Here is a 13,167-nt window from a genome sequence, read left to right as displayed (position 1 = left end):
TAGTCAATTTGTGAGTGTTTAAAATAATTTTTAAATAAGGAACATCTGGTAAATAAACATTTTTTTTCCAGTGTTTTATCATAATGCATAATGTGGAAAAACAATCAGGAGTAAATCCAAACAACTGGAATTCCAACTGAAAAGGCTAAAAAATGAATAATATTTGCTATAAACTCTGACAACAAAAAAAACTGATGTTTCAGAAGTGAACTCATCTTCAGCTTCCTTCATGTTGTGATGTTCACTGTACCTTCAGTCGACTGGGACACAGTCTGTTTGAGACGTCACTCAGAGGACAGTTTCTCGGAAGACTCCTATAAGGCTGTGTGGACGTCCATTGGATCCTGTTCGGGAATGTGTGCCTGTCCTGCGCTCCGGCTGCGGTTGGGCAGAGGTGAAGGAGCTGAGATCACCACAGCTGCGCAGGTGAAGGGTGCCCGGCCGTTTGCGCAGCGGCAGCGTGTGGGAGGTGGGCTCCATCTCCGCTGGTGCAACCTCTGAAACCGTGGCCTGCAAACATGAAAATGATCTGTCAGAGAACGGGAACTTTTAGGAGTAAAAATGGCTGAACAGGATATTGGTCCTGCTGTATCATATTTGAGATGTAGATTTCTAACACCTCATAACTTCAAAAATCTACTGTACATATTTTATTACAACCTTCTGCTGTCTAATTGATAGTTTATACTTTTTTAGCAGGTAAAAGGCCTTTTAGTATAATTGTAAAAATGTCCATCTTATGGTCTTTTTCCTGTGAAATATTTACAGATTTTTATAAAGTAAACTTAACTATAACTTTTATATTGTTAGTAATACTTCAAAATGAACCCTCATTAGACTGAAGAAACTTAAGTTTACTTGATTATCCATTCCATACATAATGTTTTCGAAAAATCCTTTTAAAATGTATAAAAAAATGTTTATTTGCACATCTCTCCATGATCATTGTATTGCATTGTGTCAGATGTTTTCTCCCCCACAATAAAAACTACAGAGCTCTGATCAGAAAATAAACATTTAAACATCATCTTATTAAGAAATATTATTGGGAGATGTAGAGTAACAACTAATATTTATATGCATTTCATGTAGACTGCTATGCTGTTATAAAGTGATTTAAATGACAAAAATGCTAAAGCGTTTCATCTTGCATTCTGTACATAAAAATATCAGCAACTGCACCAAACTGCATATTCCCCTCCTTGAGTATAAGCTGCATATTCTCCTATGCTATATGAGCCATAAAAGCCTGTTTTAAAAGGTTGCGAGTCAGATTCAAACTCAACTTGCCCCCTTGAGCAGCAAAGCTCTATGTATCAGAGCGTGTGCTTTAAGCACTTGGAAACGTTGTGTTTTCATCCCATCTGTCTTGCCTGGTCGATGAAGCTGGCGCAGAGAACAGCCTCCTCCATGTGTTCCTCATCGGAGCGCAGCACTGTTTTGATGCTGTTAACAATCTCCTGTACCTCAGGGGTCAAGCTGCTGGAGGACTGCTCCAGAAAATGGGCCACCAGCAGTTTTGTGTCTCTATAGCTCTGGTAATCCACCATGGAGTTGGGACGAGGCTTCCGTTTGCCACGGCCCTGTCGTAGTGTAACCGTACCATGCTCTGTTACAATCACTGAGCCTGGAGCAGGAGCCAATCCAGGGCCTAATTCTGTCTGTGTAGCTGCTTCACAACTCATTACTGGAAGAGAGAGAGAGAGAGAGAGAGAGAGAGAGAAGCCAATATATCAATGCGATACAGCTCCACATGTTCCACCGGGAACACTCAATATTCACATCTGAGCTGTAACGGTGTGTAAGTTCAGTTGCAGAACAAGTCTCTTTAAGTAATTTAGAGTAGCCACAGGCCACACTGTACTCATAAAAGAAAAATAATATTTTGCTAATACAAAAACACATTGAAAATTACTGAGGGAGCCTGCGGACCAAAGATTCTAATTCTATTTAAGGTCTTAGGACTATAAACTGAATCATTCTATTCAACCAAGTTAATAAAAAAAAGAGAATAATTCACTGTTGTATTGGTTAAGAAGACAGATAAGAAGTAGCAAAGCACAAACACTTCATGAACCTTGAATGACTTTTTTTTCTGCTGCTGAACACAAAAGCAGATATTTTGAATATCTGGTTACCAAACATTTTGGTGGTCAGGTCTAGCAGGACGGGGTCACTGTTGGACCTGCGGAGGCCAGGTCTGTGAGGTTTCCTGCTGGAGGAGACTGCGCTGTGAGGCTGTCTGGACTGTGTCGGGGGTGTGGGGCTCAATATGGCCGTCTGACGGCACCTGTCTGAATAAAACACACAAACATTTTAGGGCTTCACTATAAGAGATACAGGCTATGGATGAAAAATAGCCTTTGGCTAATTCTGGCATGTTTTATTAATGTGTAATGACCCTGTGTCACAGTGTCTGGTTTGTGTGTCTGTCACTTAATGAACCACATTCCTCGCGTTCTCTCTCTAATCATTGCACTCAGCTGTCACTGTTCATTAATCATTGCACTCAGTCAATTCCCCATTAGCGTTTGTCTCTCCCTGTGTATTTATACCCGGTCTGTCTTAGTATGTGTCACGGAGTCCTAGTTTAATGTTTAATCCGTAGTCTTGCTCTAGCCTTGTGTTTTTGTCTGTTTTCTTGTTTGATTGATACTCTGGTTTTGACCCATGCCTGGACTGTTTAGCCTTTGGATTCCCCTCAATAAATGTCATACATGCACTTGGATCTCTCTCCGTGTTTCCTGTATTCCGGCCGTGACAGAAGGACTCCGTCCCTCTGAGATTCAGCGGTATGTCTGCTCATGTTTCCTCCCCAGCCACCGAGCGGGATAGGAGTAGTTTTGAGGGAACTCGCCTGGTGGTTTTCCGGGGGACCAGGGGAGGTCGCCGAGGAGGGAGTGGTCGAGAGGAGGCTCAGCATCGCTCTCAACCATGGCCCCCCTTCGACCCGGGGCTCGTGTGGGACGGATCAGAGCAACCGTCTCACCATGGCGGACGGAGAGGGGAGAAGAAGCGCACTTCCGCCCTGGTGGCGCCACTGCCCATGATGGCCGCAAGGCCAGCGCCACGAGGCAAGATGCCAGCCCAGCACCACAGCACCAGGTGGTCGCCAGTCCCACGCCACGAGGCAAGACGCCCGCCAGCCCAGCGCCACTGCCCAAGATGGCCGCTGAGACATTTTTGGATTACTTCTCCATACTGAACAAGATCCTAGAGATTCCCAGGAGTGTTCACGTCACGGCCGCTGAGCCAGCGCCACAGCCCGATATGGCCGCCAGCCCAGCGCCACAGCACAAGGTGGTCGCCAGCCCAGCACCACAGCACAAGATTGCCGCACAGGATGACAGCCACAGCTGACCCTCCAGAGTCGAGTCAGGTTCCCGTTGACCCTCCAGAGTCGAGTCCGGTTCCAGTTGACCCTCCAGAGTCGAGTCCGGTTCCAGTTGGCCCTCCAGAGTCGAGTCAGGTTCCCGTTGGCCCTCCAGAGTCGAGTCAGGTTCCCGTTGGCCCTCCAGAGTCGAGTCAGGTTCCCGTTGGCCCTCCAGAGTCGAGTCAGGTTCCCGTTGGCCCTCCAGAGTCGAGTCAGGTTTCCGTTGGCCCTCCAGAGTCGAGTCAGGTTCCCGTTGGCCCTCCAGAGTCGAGTCAGGTTCCCGTTGGCCCTCCAGAGTCGAGTCAGGTTCCCGTTGGCCCTCCAGAGTCGAGTCAGGTTCCCGTTGGCCCTCCAGAGTCGAGTCAGGTTCCCGTTGGCCCTCCAGAGTCGAGTCAGGTTCCCGTTGGCCCTCCAGAGTCGAGTCAGGTTCCCGTTGGCCCTCCAGAGTCGAGTCAGGTTCCCGTTGGCCCTCCAGAGTCGAGTCAGGTTCCCGTTGACCCTCCAGAGTCGAGTCAGGTTCTAGTTGACCCTCCAGAGTCGAGTCAGGTTCTAGTTGACCCTCCAGAGTCGAGTCAGATTCCTGTTGACCTTCCAGAGTCGAGGCAGGTGCCCGTTGACTTTCCAGAGTCGAGTCAGGTTCCGGTTGACCCTCCTGAGTCGAGTCAGGTGCTCGTGGACCCTCCAGAGTCGAGTCAGGTGCTCGTGGACCCTCCAGAGTCAGGGCTAGTCACCGATGACCCTCCAGAGTCAGGGCTAGTCACAGTTGACCCTCCAGAGTCAGGGCTAGTCACCGTTGACCCTCCAGAGTCAGGGCTAGTCACCGCTGACCCTCCAGAGTCAGGGCTAGTCACCGATGACCCTCCAGAGTCAGGGCTAGTCACCGATGACCCTCCAGAGTCAGGGCTAGTCACCGATGACCCTCCAGAGTCAGGGCTAGTCACCGATGACCCTCCAGAGTCAGGGCTAGTCACCGCTGACCCTCCAGAGTCAGGGCTAGTCACCGTTGACCCTCCTGAGTCAAGTCAAGTCACTGGCGATCTTCAAGGACAGAGTCAAGTCACTGGCGATCTTCAAGGACAGAGTCAAGTCACTGGCGATCTTCAAGGACAGAGTCAAGTCACTGGCGATCTTCAAGGACAGAGTCAAGTCACTGGCGATCTTCAAGGACAGAGTCAAGTCACTGGCGATCTTCAAGGACAGAGTCAAGTCACTGGCGATCTTCAAGGACAGAGTCAAGTCACTGGCGATCTTCAAGGACAGAGTCAAGTCACAGGCGATCTTCAAGGACAGAGTCAAGTCACAGGCGATCTTCAGGGACAGAGTCAAGTCACAGGCGATCTTCAGGGACAGAGTCAAGACACTGGTGATCTTCAGGGACAGAGTGAAGTCACCGGTGATCTTCAGGGACAGAGTCAAGTCACCGGTGATCTTCCAAGAACAAAGGCAAGTCACCATTGATCTTCAGGGACAAACGCAAGTCACCAATGATCTCCATGAACAAATGCAAGTCATCAATGATCTTAATGAGCAGAGTCAGGCCACCAATGATCTTCAGGAGCAGAGTCAAATCAGCATTGATCTTCTGGAATCCAGTCTAAACACCATGGGATTACCAGAGCCTCTCCATGTCTCTGCTGAACTACTGGAGCCTCTCCTCATCTCGGCTGGATTACCGGAGTCTTTCCTCGCCTCTGCGAGACTTCCAGAGCCTCGTCATGTCTCAGTCGAACTCTCGGAGCACCCAACTGATCCTGTTGTGGCCACGGAGGCAACCCTTAACTTGTTCATGTTTTTTGTTTCAGACTTGTCCAACCAGACTTGTCCGCCTGTTCATTCAACCACAGGGATGTGGTGGCCTGGGGGCCGTCTGTTTTGACCGCACGGAGGTGGTGGTCTTCTGCTCCGCCCTGGGGGGCGTCGGTTTTGACCGCACGGATGTGGTGGTCTTCTGCTCCGCCCTGGGGGGCGTCCATCCCAACCACACGGTTGTGGTGGTCTTCTGCTCCGCCCTGGGGTCCTGCCCGGTCAGCGTCATCCAGGGTTCCTGAACGACCCGATCCACCTTGATCTCCCGTTTTGTTGTTTTTTGTTTTTTTTTGTGTTCACTTCCTGTCCCTGTTCCTCTCTGTTAGCCTGGCCCTCCGTCCCTCCCCCTGGACCTCCTCCGGTCCACCTCCCTCCTGGTTCTCCCTGTTTTGTGTTTGCACTTCTGGTGTCTGTTCCCCATTTACATGTTCCTCTGGTCTCCCCATTTTTTTTTTCTGGCCCTCCATCCCTCCCCCTGAGCCTCCACCTGTCCGCCTACCTCCTGCTCTCTGGTTTTGTAGTCTTGTCTTGGAGCGTCTGGGAACCGCTCCGTAGAGGGGGGGTATTGTCACAGTATCTGGTTTGTGTTCCCTGGGTATCCACTAGATGTCCTCCTTCCCCACGGTGTCGGTCACTTAATGAACCACATTCCTCACATTCTCTCTCTAATCATTGCACTCAGCGGTCACTGGTCATTAATCATTGCACTCAGTCAATTCCCCATTAGTGTTTGTCTCTCCCTGTGTATTTATACCCGGTCTGTCTTAGTATGTGTCACAGAGTCCTTGTTTAATGTTTAATCTGTAGTCTTGCTCTAGCCTTGTGTTTTTGTCTGTTTTCTTGTTTGATTGATACTCTGGTTTTGACCCATGCCTGGACTGTTTATGACCTCAATGAATGTCATACACGCACTTGGATCTCTCTCCGTGTTTCCTGTATTCCCACCGTGACACCCTGTTAACTAAAGAAATAAAATAAAAAGAATAAAACATTCTCTTCAATCCAATTCATGGATTGATCACTCAACAACCCCCAAAAGAAGCAAAAGAAGCATTTTGAGGAGAGACTTGTTCATTGTGACTTGTGAAGGAATATTAAAAACATGTAGGACTATGCAATCTTTGAAAGTGTTGAAGGATACAGACAGCTATCCCTCTCTGAAGAACACTGGAGATACAACTGACACCACTAAAATACATTTCCTTTTTTGAATGTCTCTCCACAGGTCTATATGTAAGAATACAACTGGTTCATACCATCGCTGGGCGTCTCAGCCTCTGCGCTCTCTGTCAGGACCTCAGTCAGATCGCTCATTTGCACCTCAGTACTCTGGGCCTGATATAAATACAGAGGGTCAGCAAGCGGACAAGGACTGTTTTTGATTGAGCTGTTCAGGACACTGTCTTGTTTGCTGATGTGATGTCTAATTCACAAACAGAGTTGATATTGTATCAGGACAAATTCTGTAAATGCTAACTGATGTTGATTTTCATTACAGAGATAATTATGTGATGGCAGATAGCATATGTTAACCGCATAAATCAGTACCTGTGCTGCTGGCTGTGAAGCAACAGCTTCATAAGGTGGAGGAGGGTCTAGAGGACAGAAGACATCCACTCCTTTCATTCTGGCACCATATATATGAGGAAGAGGAATCATACCATCACCAAACATCCTGCCAAAATACACATTTACACTGTAAACAGCCCACAAGAAGACATAACAACAGTAAACAACTGTTTCAAGACAAACCCATTAATGTTTGATCAGAAACTGGAACATATCATGCTTTCCCACACACAAACTTCAATGCTGTTTTACGTTGCCAAAACATTTTGGTTGCCTACCAAACATTGAGTCACCCACCCACAAATATGATAAACCCTGCTGTATTTTTGCTTAAGAGTTTAAGGTCAAAGTGCAGGTTTGTGTGTGTGTGTGTGTGTGTGTGTGTGTGTGTGAGTGAGATGAGAGAGAGAGAGAAACACATTTAAGCAAGCTATAGATCAAGGACAGATTTTATCACTTTAAAAAGTGAAAATATGCAGATGTTATCTAAATCAATATTTTTCCTGATCTGACACACTACAATTTAAAAGTTTGGGACTGTCCCAGAAAACAAGTACTTATGCAATGTAATCATTTCAGGTTTTTTTTTAATATATAGTTTGCAAAGGTGTTACAAACCATGTTACTATGGTGTATAGAATGTAGACTGATAAAAAAAAAAAGTAATTTTAAGCGGTTTACCATAAGGCAGCAAGCAACAGAACAAAACGTGAAAAAAATTAATGAATGCTTTTAACAAGGCACTGTATTTAACTATGAGGGAAGTCGTGGCCTAATGGTTAGAGAGTCGGACTCCCAATCGAAAGGTTGTGAGTTTGAGTCCCGGGCCGGCAGGAATTGTGGGTGGGGAGAGTGCATGTACAGTTCTTTCTCCACCTTCAATACCATGACTTAGGTGCCCTTGAGCAAGGCATCGAACCCCCAACTGCTCCCCGGGCGCCGCAGCATAAATGGCTGCCCACTGCTCCGGGTGTGTGTTCACAGTGTGTGTGTGTGTGTTCACTGCTCTGTGTGTGTGCACCTCGGATGGGTTAAATGCAGAGCACAAATTCTGAGTATGGGTCACCATACTTGGCTGAATGTCACTTCACTTCACTTCACTTCACTTACTATGTGTTAAAAATAAACCCAGCACAGTTATAAGAATTAAATTAAATGATTGTATTTTTAACTTGAATAACCACTTAAAACACATTTTAGGTAAACCCGACAAAACATTTCTTTTACAGTGGACTGTGTAAAGAGGGCTCGTGTGCAGTACCTGCGAGCCAAGCGTGGGGTGTAAGAGTAGAAGGTGGAGAAGTAAGACGGAGGAGGTGAAGGAGCGACAAATTCGTCAGGGTCAGGAAGATGAGTCTGCCCCTCCACTTCCTCTGGAACAGGCCTGGCCTCTTCCTGCCAAAGACGATCATAATCACACAACTATTAGAACAAGACCGCTGCTCGGAGCTGCTCACAACACGTCTAAACATTCTTAGAATCTATGCCACACACTGGACATGAATAAAACCATTGAAATTGATTATTTTTCTTGCCATATTTTCCATGATATGATTTCTCACCATGCAGGGTCGTCTGGTTGAGAAGATCTGGAGATATCTGAGTGCAGCAGCAACCAGACACACAGCTGTGGCCAAAGCACTGAGCGCACACAATGCAAAGAGCACTTTCTGAAAGAGAGAAAACTCTAGAACATCCAAATCTACTGCTGGTAAACAACAAATATATTTCTCTCACTTCTAACATAATATATACCATATTCTAGTCATGGTATCCTGTTTATCTTTTTCTGTCTACTAACTGTCTATCTATCGCCCAAGTAATAGTGTAATATAAGAATTTAATAATTATAAAAAAAAATATATAATTTTCACCTTTAGCAGAATTCTCATTGTGCCACATGCATGACCTGCATAGATCTCAATCAGCTTGTCCTCTTTGCACTGAGTGCTTGGAATCTCTGAACAACAGTGACAGAGATCCCCCAGCTTGTTCTGAAACACAGAAACACATTTATGTTTGTTTCCTATTAATGTCTGATGACATGGTCTACTAGTACTTAAAGAACTGCCTGGATTTAAAGTTTCATGAATACAATCAATACATGAGACATTTGACATTATGATGTTATTGTCTCTATTACAGCACACGTCCAAGTGCACAGATTCCTCACCAGCTGGCAGTTAATGGTACTGGAGACCAGCTGAGCCCCCTGACAGCAGAGGATGAAGCCTGCCAGGTTTAGCAGGATACAGACCACTGACAGCAACACAAACAGATTTACCTGTGTGAGAGGCACAATCAAAAGAAGTAACGGTCCAGAGAAAGATCAGTAATAGTCAGTAGTAATTCTATTGGACAAATAAAATATTAGTGCTCAAATCACTCTTGACAACAGTTGTGCTGCTTAAACATTTTTTTATTCTCATTTTATAGAATGTTCAGAAAGAACATTTATTTGTAACACTATAAATGTATTTACTCTCACATTTGATCAACTTGGGACTTAATTAAGGTCTGAACTGAATGTCTGGTGGACACAGATCTTATTTAAGGGGTCTTTAAAGAGCCTAATGACTGCCCCTTTAACATAAGGACACGGGCATGCAGAAGATTACCCTCAAAACATATGTTTAAGTAAACACAGGACTAATTTGGTGTAGTAAACATCATATAACGACTTTCAAGTAAAAATAAAGAGCATCAGTCTTATACTGGCAACAAACATACCAGCAGAAGCATTGGCCGTTTCCATGTGGTTAGTCCTATAAGCCCAGATAGGATGACCTGCATAAAACAATCAGTCTGTTCAGCAAAGAGGCAAACACTCTCAGACAGATTAACTGATAATGAGCCCATTATTACCCATCAGATGAGGCACACACTCAAAATGGCCTTCAGCACTTTTAAATCCTGTTTTAATGACTCGTCTCACTCAGTGTGCTGTCAGCCGAGCTGTCTGCAGCAGCCTCATTCAAATACCTCTGTCCATACTCGGCTTCCTCTCATTTCCTCTTACACTGCCACTTCCTGTCAACTACATCTACTGTTGGGTTCTTGTGTTTAGCTCTTTTTAACTGTAAAAATTATGTGTGAAGTAACCAATAAAAATAAGCTGGAAATAAACTTTGCAGGACAGTGTGGATATTCACTGAACTTCAGAATTACACATACTGTGTCCCAAAGGATGCACCATACACTATGTACTCAACCATGTAGAGTATGAATTATATAAGGTTATTTTGTCATTCATAATAGGAGTCTGATAGCCCCTCCCTCTTCGTTACATAATTAAAGCTGTGACAGTTGCCTGCACTCATGCAGAGTGGATGAAGTGTTGAACAATGTTTTGTAGAAATGATTGTTTATTGTTATGTAATTTGTTCATTTATTTTTGTTTCATTTATTTATTTTATCTTTCGAGTTGTTTTTCTTTTTTTCTTTCTCTCTCTCTCTCTATATATATATTCAGATTTTTTAATGCTATTTATTGTTTGGCCATCCTTGAACCCCTGGCTCTTTTTCTTGACATATGTTTTTGCAATTTTGTATTCTCTAAGCAAGTGTTTAATAATATTAATAATAATAATAATAAAAGAAGTGTGAAACATTCTACTTATTTAAATGCATCATCCAGGTACTTAAAGTGAATTTTCAGTGTGAATGCACTACTCACACTATTCATTGTAAAGTAAGGTAACCAGACAGATTTGAACATTGATTGGTTATGTATTAGCTATGTAATTGATTTTGGATCATTTTTAAACAAAAAAAAAAATATGGGATGCAACTTTAAGAGGAATTTGAAGAATGTTAAAGGTAAGGATTAGTTCACTTCAAAAATAAGTATAGACATTTTTCATTATTCTTTAGAAACTGACTGATTGTTTCACTACTTAAAGGGTTAGTTCACCCAAAAATGAAAATGATGTCATAAATAACTCACCCTCATGTCGTTCCAAACCCGTGAGACCTCCGTTCATCTTCGGAACACAGTTTAAGATATTTTAGATTTAGTCCGAGAGCTCTCAGTCCCTCCATTGAAGCTGTGTGTACGGTATACTGTCCATGTCCAGAAAGGTAAGAAAAACATCATCAAAGTAGTCCATGTGACATCAGAGGGTCAGTTAGAATTTTACATTTTATTAAATTATACATTTTGGTCCAAAAATAACAAAAACGACGACTTTATTCAGCATTGTCTTCTCTTCCGTGTCTGTTGTGAGCGAATTCACTGCAGTATTGTGATATCCGGTTCACGAACGAATCACTCGATGTAACCGGATCTTTTTGAACCAGTTTACCAAATCGAACTGAATCGTTTTAAATGATTTGCGTCTCCAATAAGCATTAATCCACAAATGACTTAAGCTGTTAACTTTTTTAATGCACTGCAGTGCTGTGAACGCGCTCACAACAGACCCGGAAGAGAAGACACTGCTGAATAAAGTCATAGTTTTTGCTATTTTTGGACCAAAATGTATTTTCGATGCTTCAAAAAATTCTAACTGTCCCTCTGATGTCACATGGACTACTTTGATGATGTTTTTATTACCTTTCTGGACATGGACAGTATACCGTACACACAGCTTCAATGGAGGGATTGAGAGTTCTCGGACTAAATCTAAAATATCTTAAACTGTGTTCCAAAGATAAACGGAGGTCTTACGGGTTTGGAACGACATGAGGGTGAGTCAATAATGACATAATTTTAATATATGGGTGAACTAACCCTTTAAGACCCTTATTCCTAGGCATGGATCATGTAGAGTCCTATGAAGCTGCACTGAAGTTTGGACATTCAACCTGTTGGCCATCATTGAAGCCCATTATTTGGAATAAAATCTTGGAATGTTTTCCTCAAAAACCTTCATTTCTTTTTGACTGAAGAAAGAAAGACATGAGCATCTTGGATGACATGGGGATGAATACGTTTTCAGGAAACTTGCAATGTAATTTGCTGTGGATAATAGCCACATGCATAAAAGATAATGCATGTAAACCATCTTAAAAGTCTGATGACTGTGCCAGGATCAAATAATCATTCATGTGAAAATGACTGATAAATCTGATAATCTTTTGTTTTTTTTTGTTTTTAATTAAATGACATTGGTGTCTTTCACTGAACTCTAGTTACTGGATTGTATATTACACCATACTGTGAAACTGTATACTGTAAAAATGTATAACTGTAAAAATCTTAATCCTAAATGCTTAATGTGGTAACATCTGTATAAACTTGTCAAATTCCAGTTAAATTATTATTTACTTTGACTGAATAATTTTAACTGCATTAGGTTACACAGAGAGGCCAGGCAGAAATGTTTCCATAAAGCAACAACTTTACATTGGTTCTTTTTATTTAGTAACTTGACTAATAATTTACAAATATTGGTGCACATAACTGGTAAACAACAGTGTATGTTGCGCTCATATACTCTGAAACAGACTGAACTAAATGTGCAGCACCACGTTTCTGTATCAGACTGGCTGGAAACACATTAGAGTAGACCACAATAAAACTTCTCTTTTATACCTGTTGCTTTGTAATGAATCTATTAAAACCTTTAGACAATGGCATATTAACAAGCATGCATTTTGAAATCAGTAGCATGCATATGTGGCGTAAAATAAAAGCATTAGCACTTCTGATTATGGCTAATAATATAATACTCACGGAAGATCCGGCCCAAAACGGACAGGAGTTTCTAATAGGGGGCGAGTTGCTAAGGGACAGAGCTTCGAAAGAGAGCGCCACCATGGAGCAGCCGAGAACCAGCTGCAGCAAGCCGAGGGAGAGCAGCGGGCGAGCGGGCAACAGCGCCGGGATGAGCCGCGTCTGAGATCCAGACATACGGGACGGAAGAGCGGACACACGACGGCTGCGGTTTCTGTAAGAGGCGTCTGCGAACTGATGGGCCAATGCGGCCCCCGATAAACGACAACAAGATCCAGGCAGAACTACGGGCAGAGACATTGGAGACGCACGAGCAGACCAACAACAATAAACATTAAAGCAGCATATCGCCGCTCCCTAATTTTACTCTGTATCTCTCAAGGCGACGATTATTTCCTTAAACTGCCCGTTCCGCGTTACTTCCATGGTCCTGTCGAGGTAGTAGAGTATTGGTTTTAAAATAACTAGGCTCAATGACCTGCTGCTCGAAATCGGTTTCATCATAGTTTCTGGGCAGCGCGAGCGGACCGGCGGGGGAGGGGCGCGTGGGAAGAAGAGGCCACACGGGTCTCTCTCTGGTCCGCGAGTGTGGAGAAAGACACACTTATCATGACGCTGAAATTATATTCATCTGTTTGGTGTATAGTTTTATCATGATGAAACATTTGTAGTCTGTAATGTTCAAAGGCAACACACTCACGCGCTCTTTATTTCTTTATTAAGAAATAAACAACTGGACACC

General features: G+C 43.7%; 1 protein-coding gene across 1 annotated transcript in view; it reads right to left on the bottom strand.

The window, feature by feature from the left end:
* Positions 1-12,943, bottom strand: part of LOC132138181 (endosomal transmembrane epsin interactor 1-like) — a 13,215-nt gene extending 272 nt beyond the window's left edge. Inside the window, exons 1-11 of the mRNA XM_059547654.1 lie at positions 12,426-12,943; positions 9,479-9,535; positions 8,922-9,032; positions 8,623-8,742; positions 8,311-8,418; positions 8,010-8,143; positions 6,728-6,854; positions 6,436-6,514; positions 2,139-2,294; positions 1,374-1,687; positions 1-510 (exon numbers count right to left, since the gene is read on the bottom strand). The exon at positions 1-510 is cut by the window's left edge and continues 272 nt beyond it. Of these exons, the coding sequence (XP_059403637.1) occupies positions 289-510; positions 1,374-1,687; positions 2,139-2,294; positions 6,436-6,514; positions 6,728-6,854; positions 8,010-8,143; positions 8,311-8,418; positions 8,623-8,742; positions 8,922-9,032; positions 9,479-9,535; positions 12,426-12,725 (1,728 nt within the window). The 5' untranslated portion in view covers positions 12,726-12,943 and the 3' untranslated portion in view covers positions 1-288. The remainder of the gene's footprint in view (positions 511-1,373; positions 1,688-2,138; positions 2,295-6,435; positions 6,515-6,727; positions 6,855-8,009; positions 8,144-8,310; positions 8,419-8,622; positions 8,743-8,921; positions 9,033-9,478; positions 9,536-12,425) is intronic.
* Positions 12,944-13,167: the final 224 nt, after the last annotated feature.

The sequence above is a fragment of the Carassius carassius genome, chromosome 4 (genome assembly GCF_963082965.1).
Source record: "Carassius carassius chromosome 4, fCarCar2.1, whole genome shotgun sequence".
In the NCBI taxonomy this organism is placed as follows: Eukaryota; Metazoa; Chordata; class Actinopteri; order Cypriniformes; family Cyprinidae; genus Carassius; species Carassius carassius.
The sequence above is the reverse complement of the archived record's forward strand: the minus strand, read 5'-3'. Positions and strand labels throughout refer to the sequence as shown.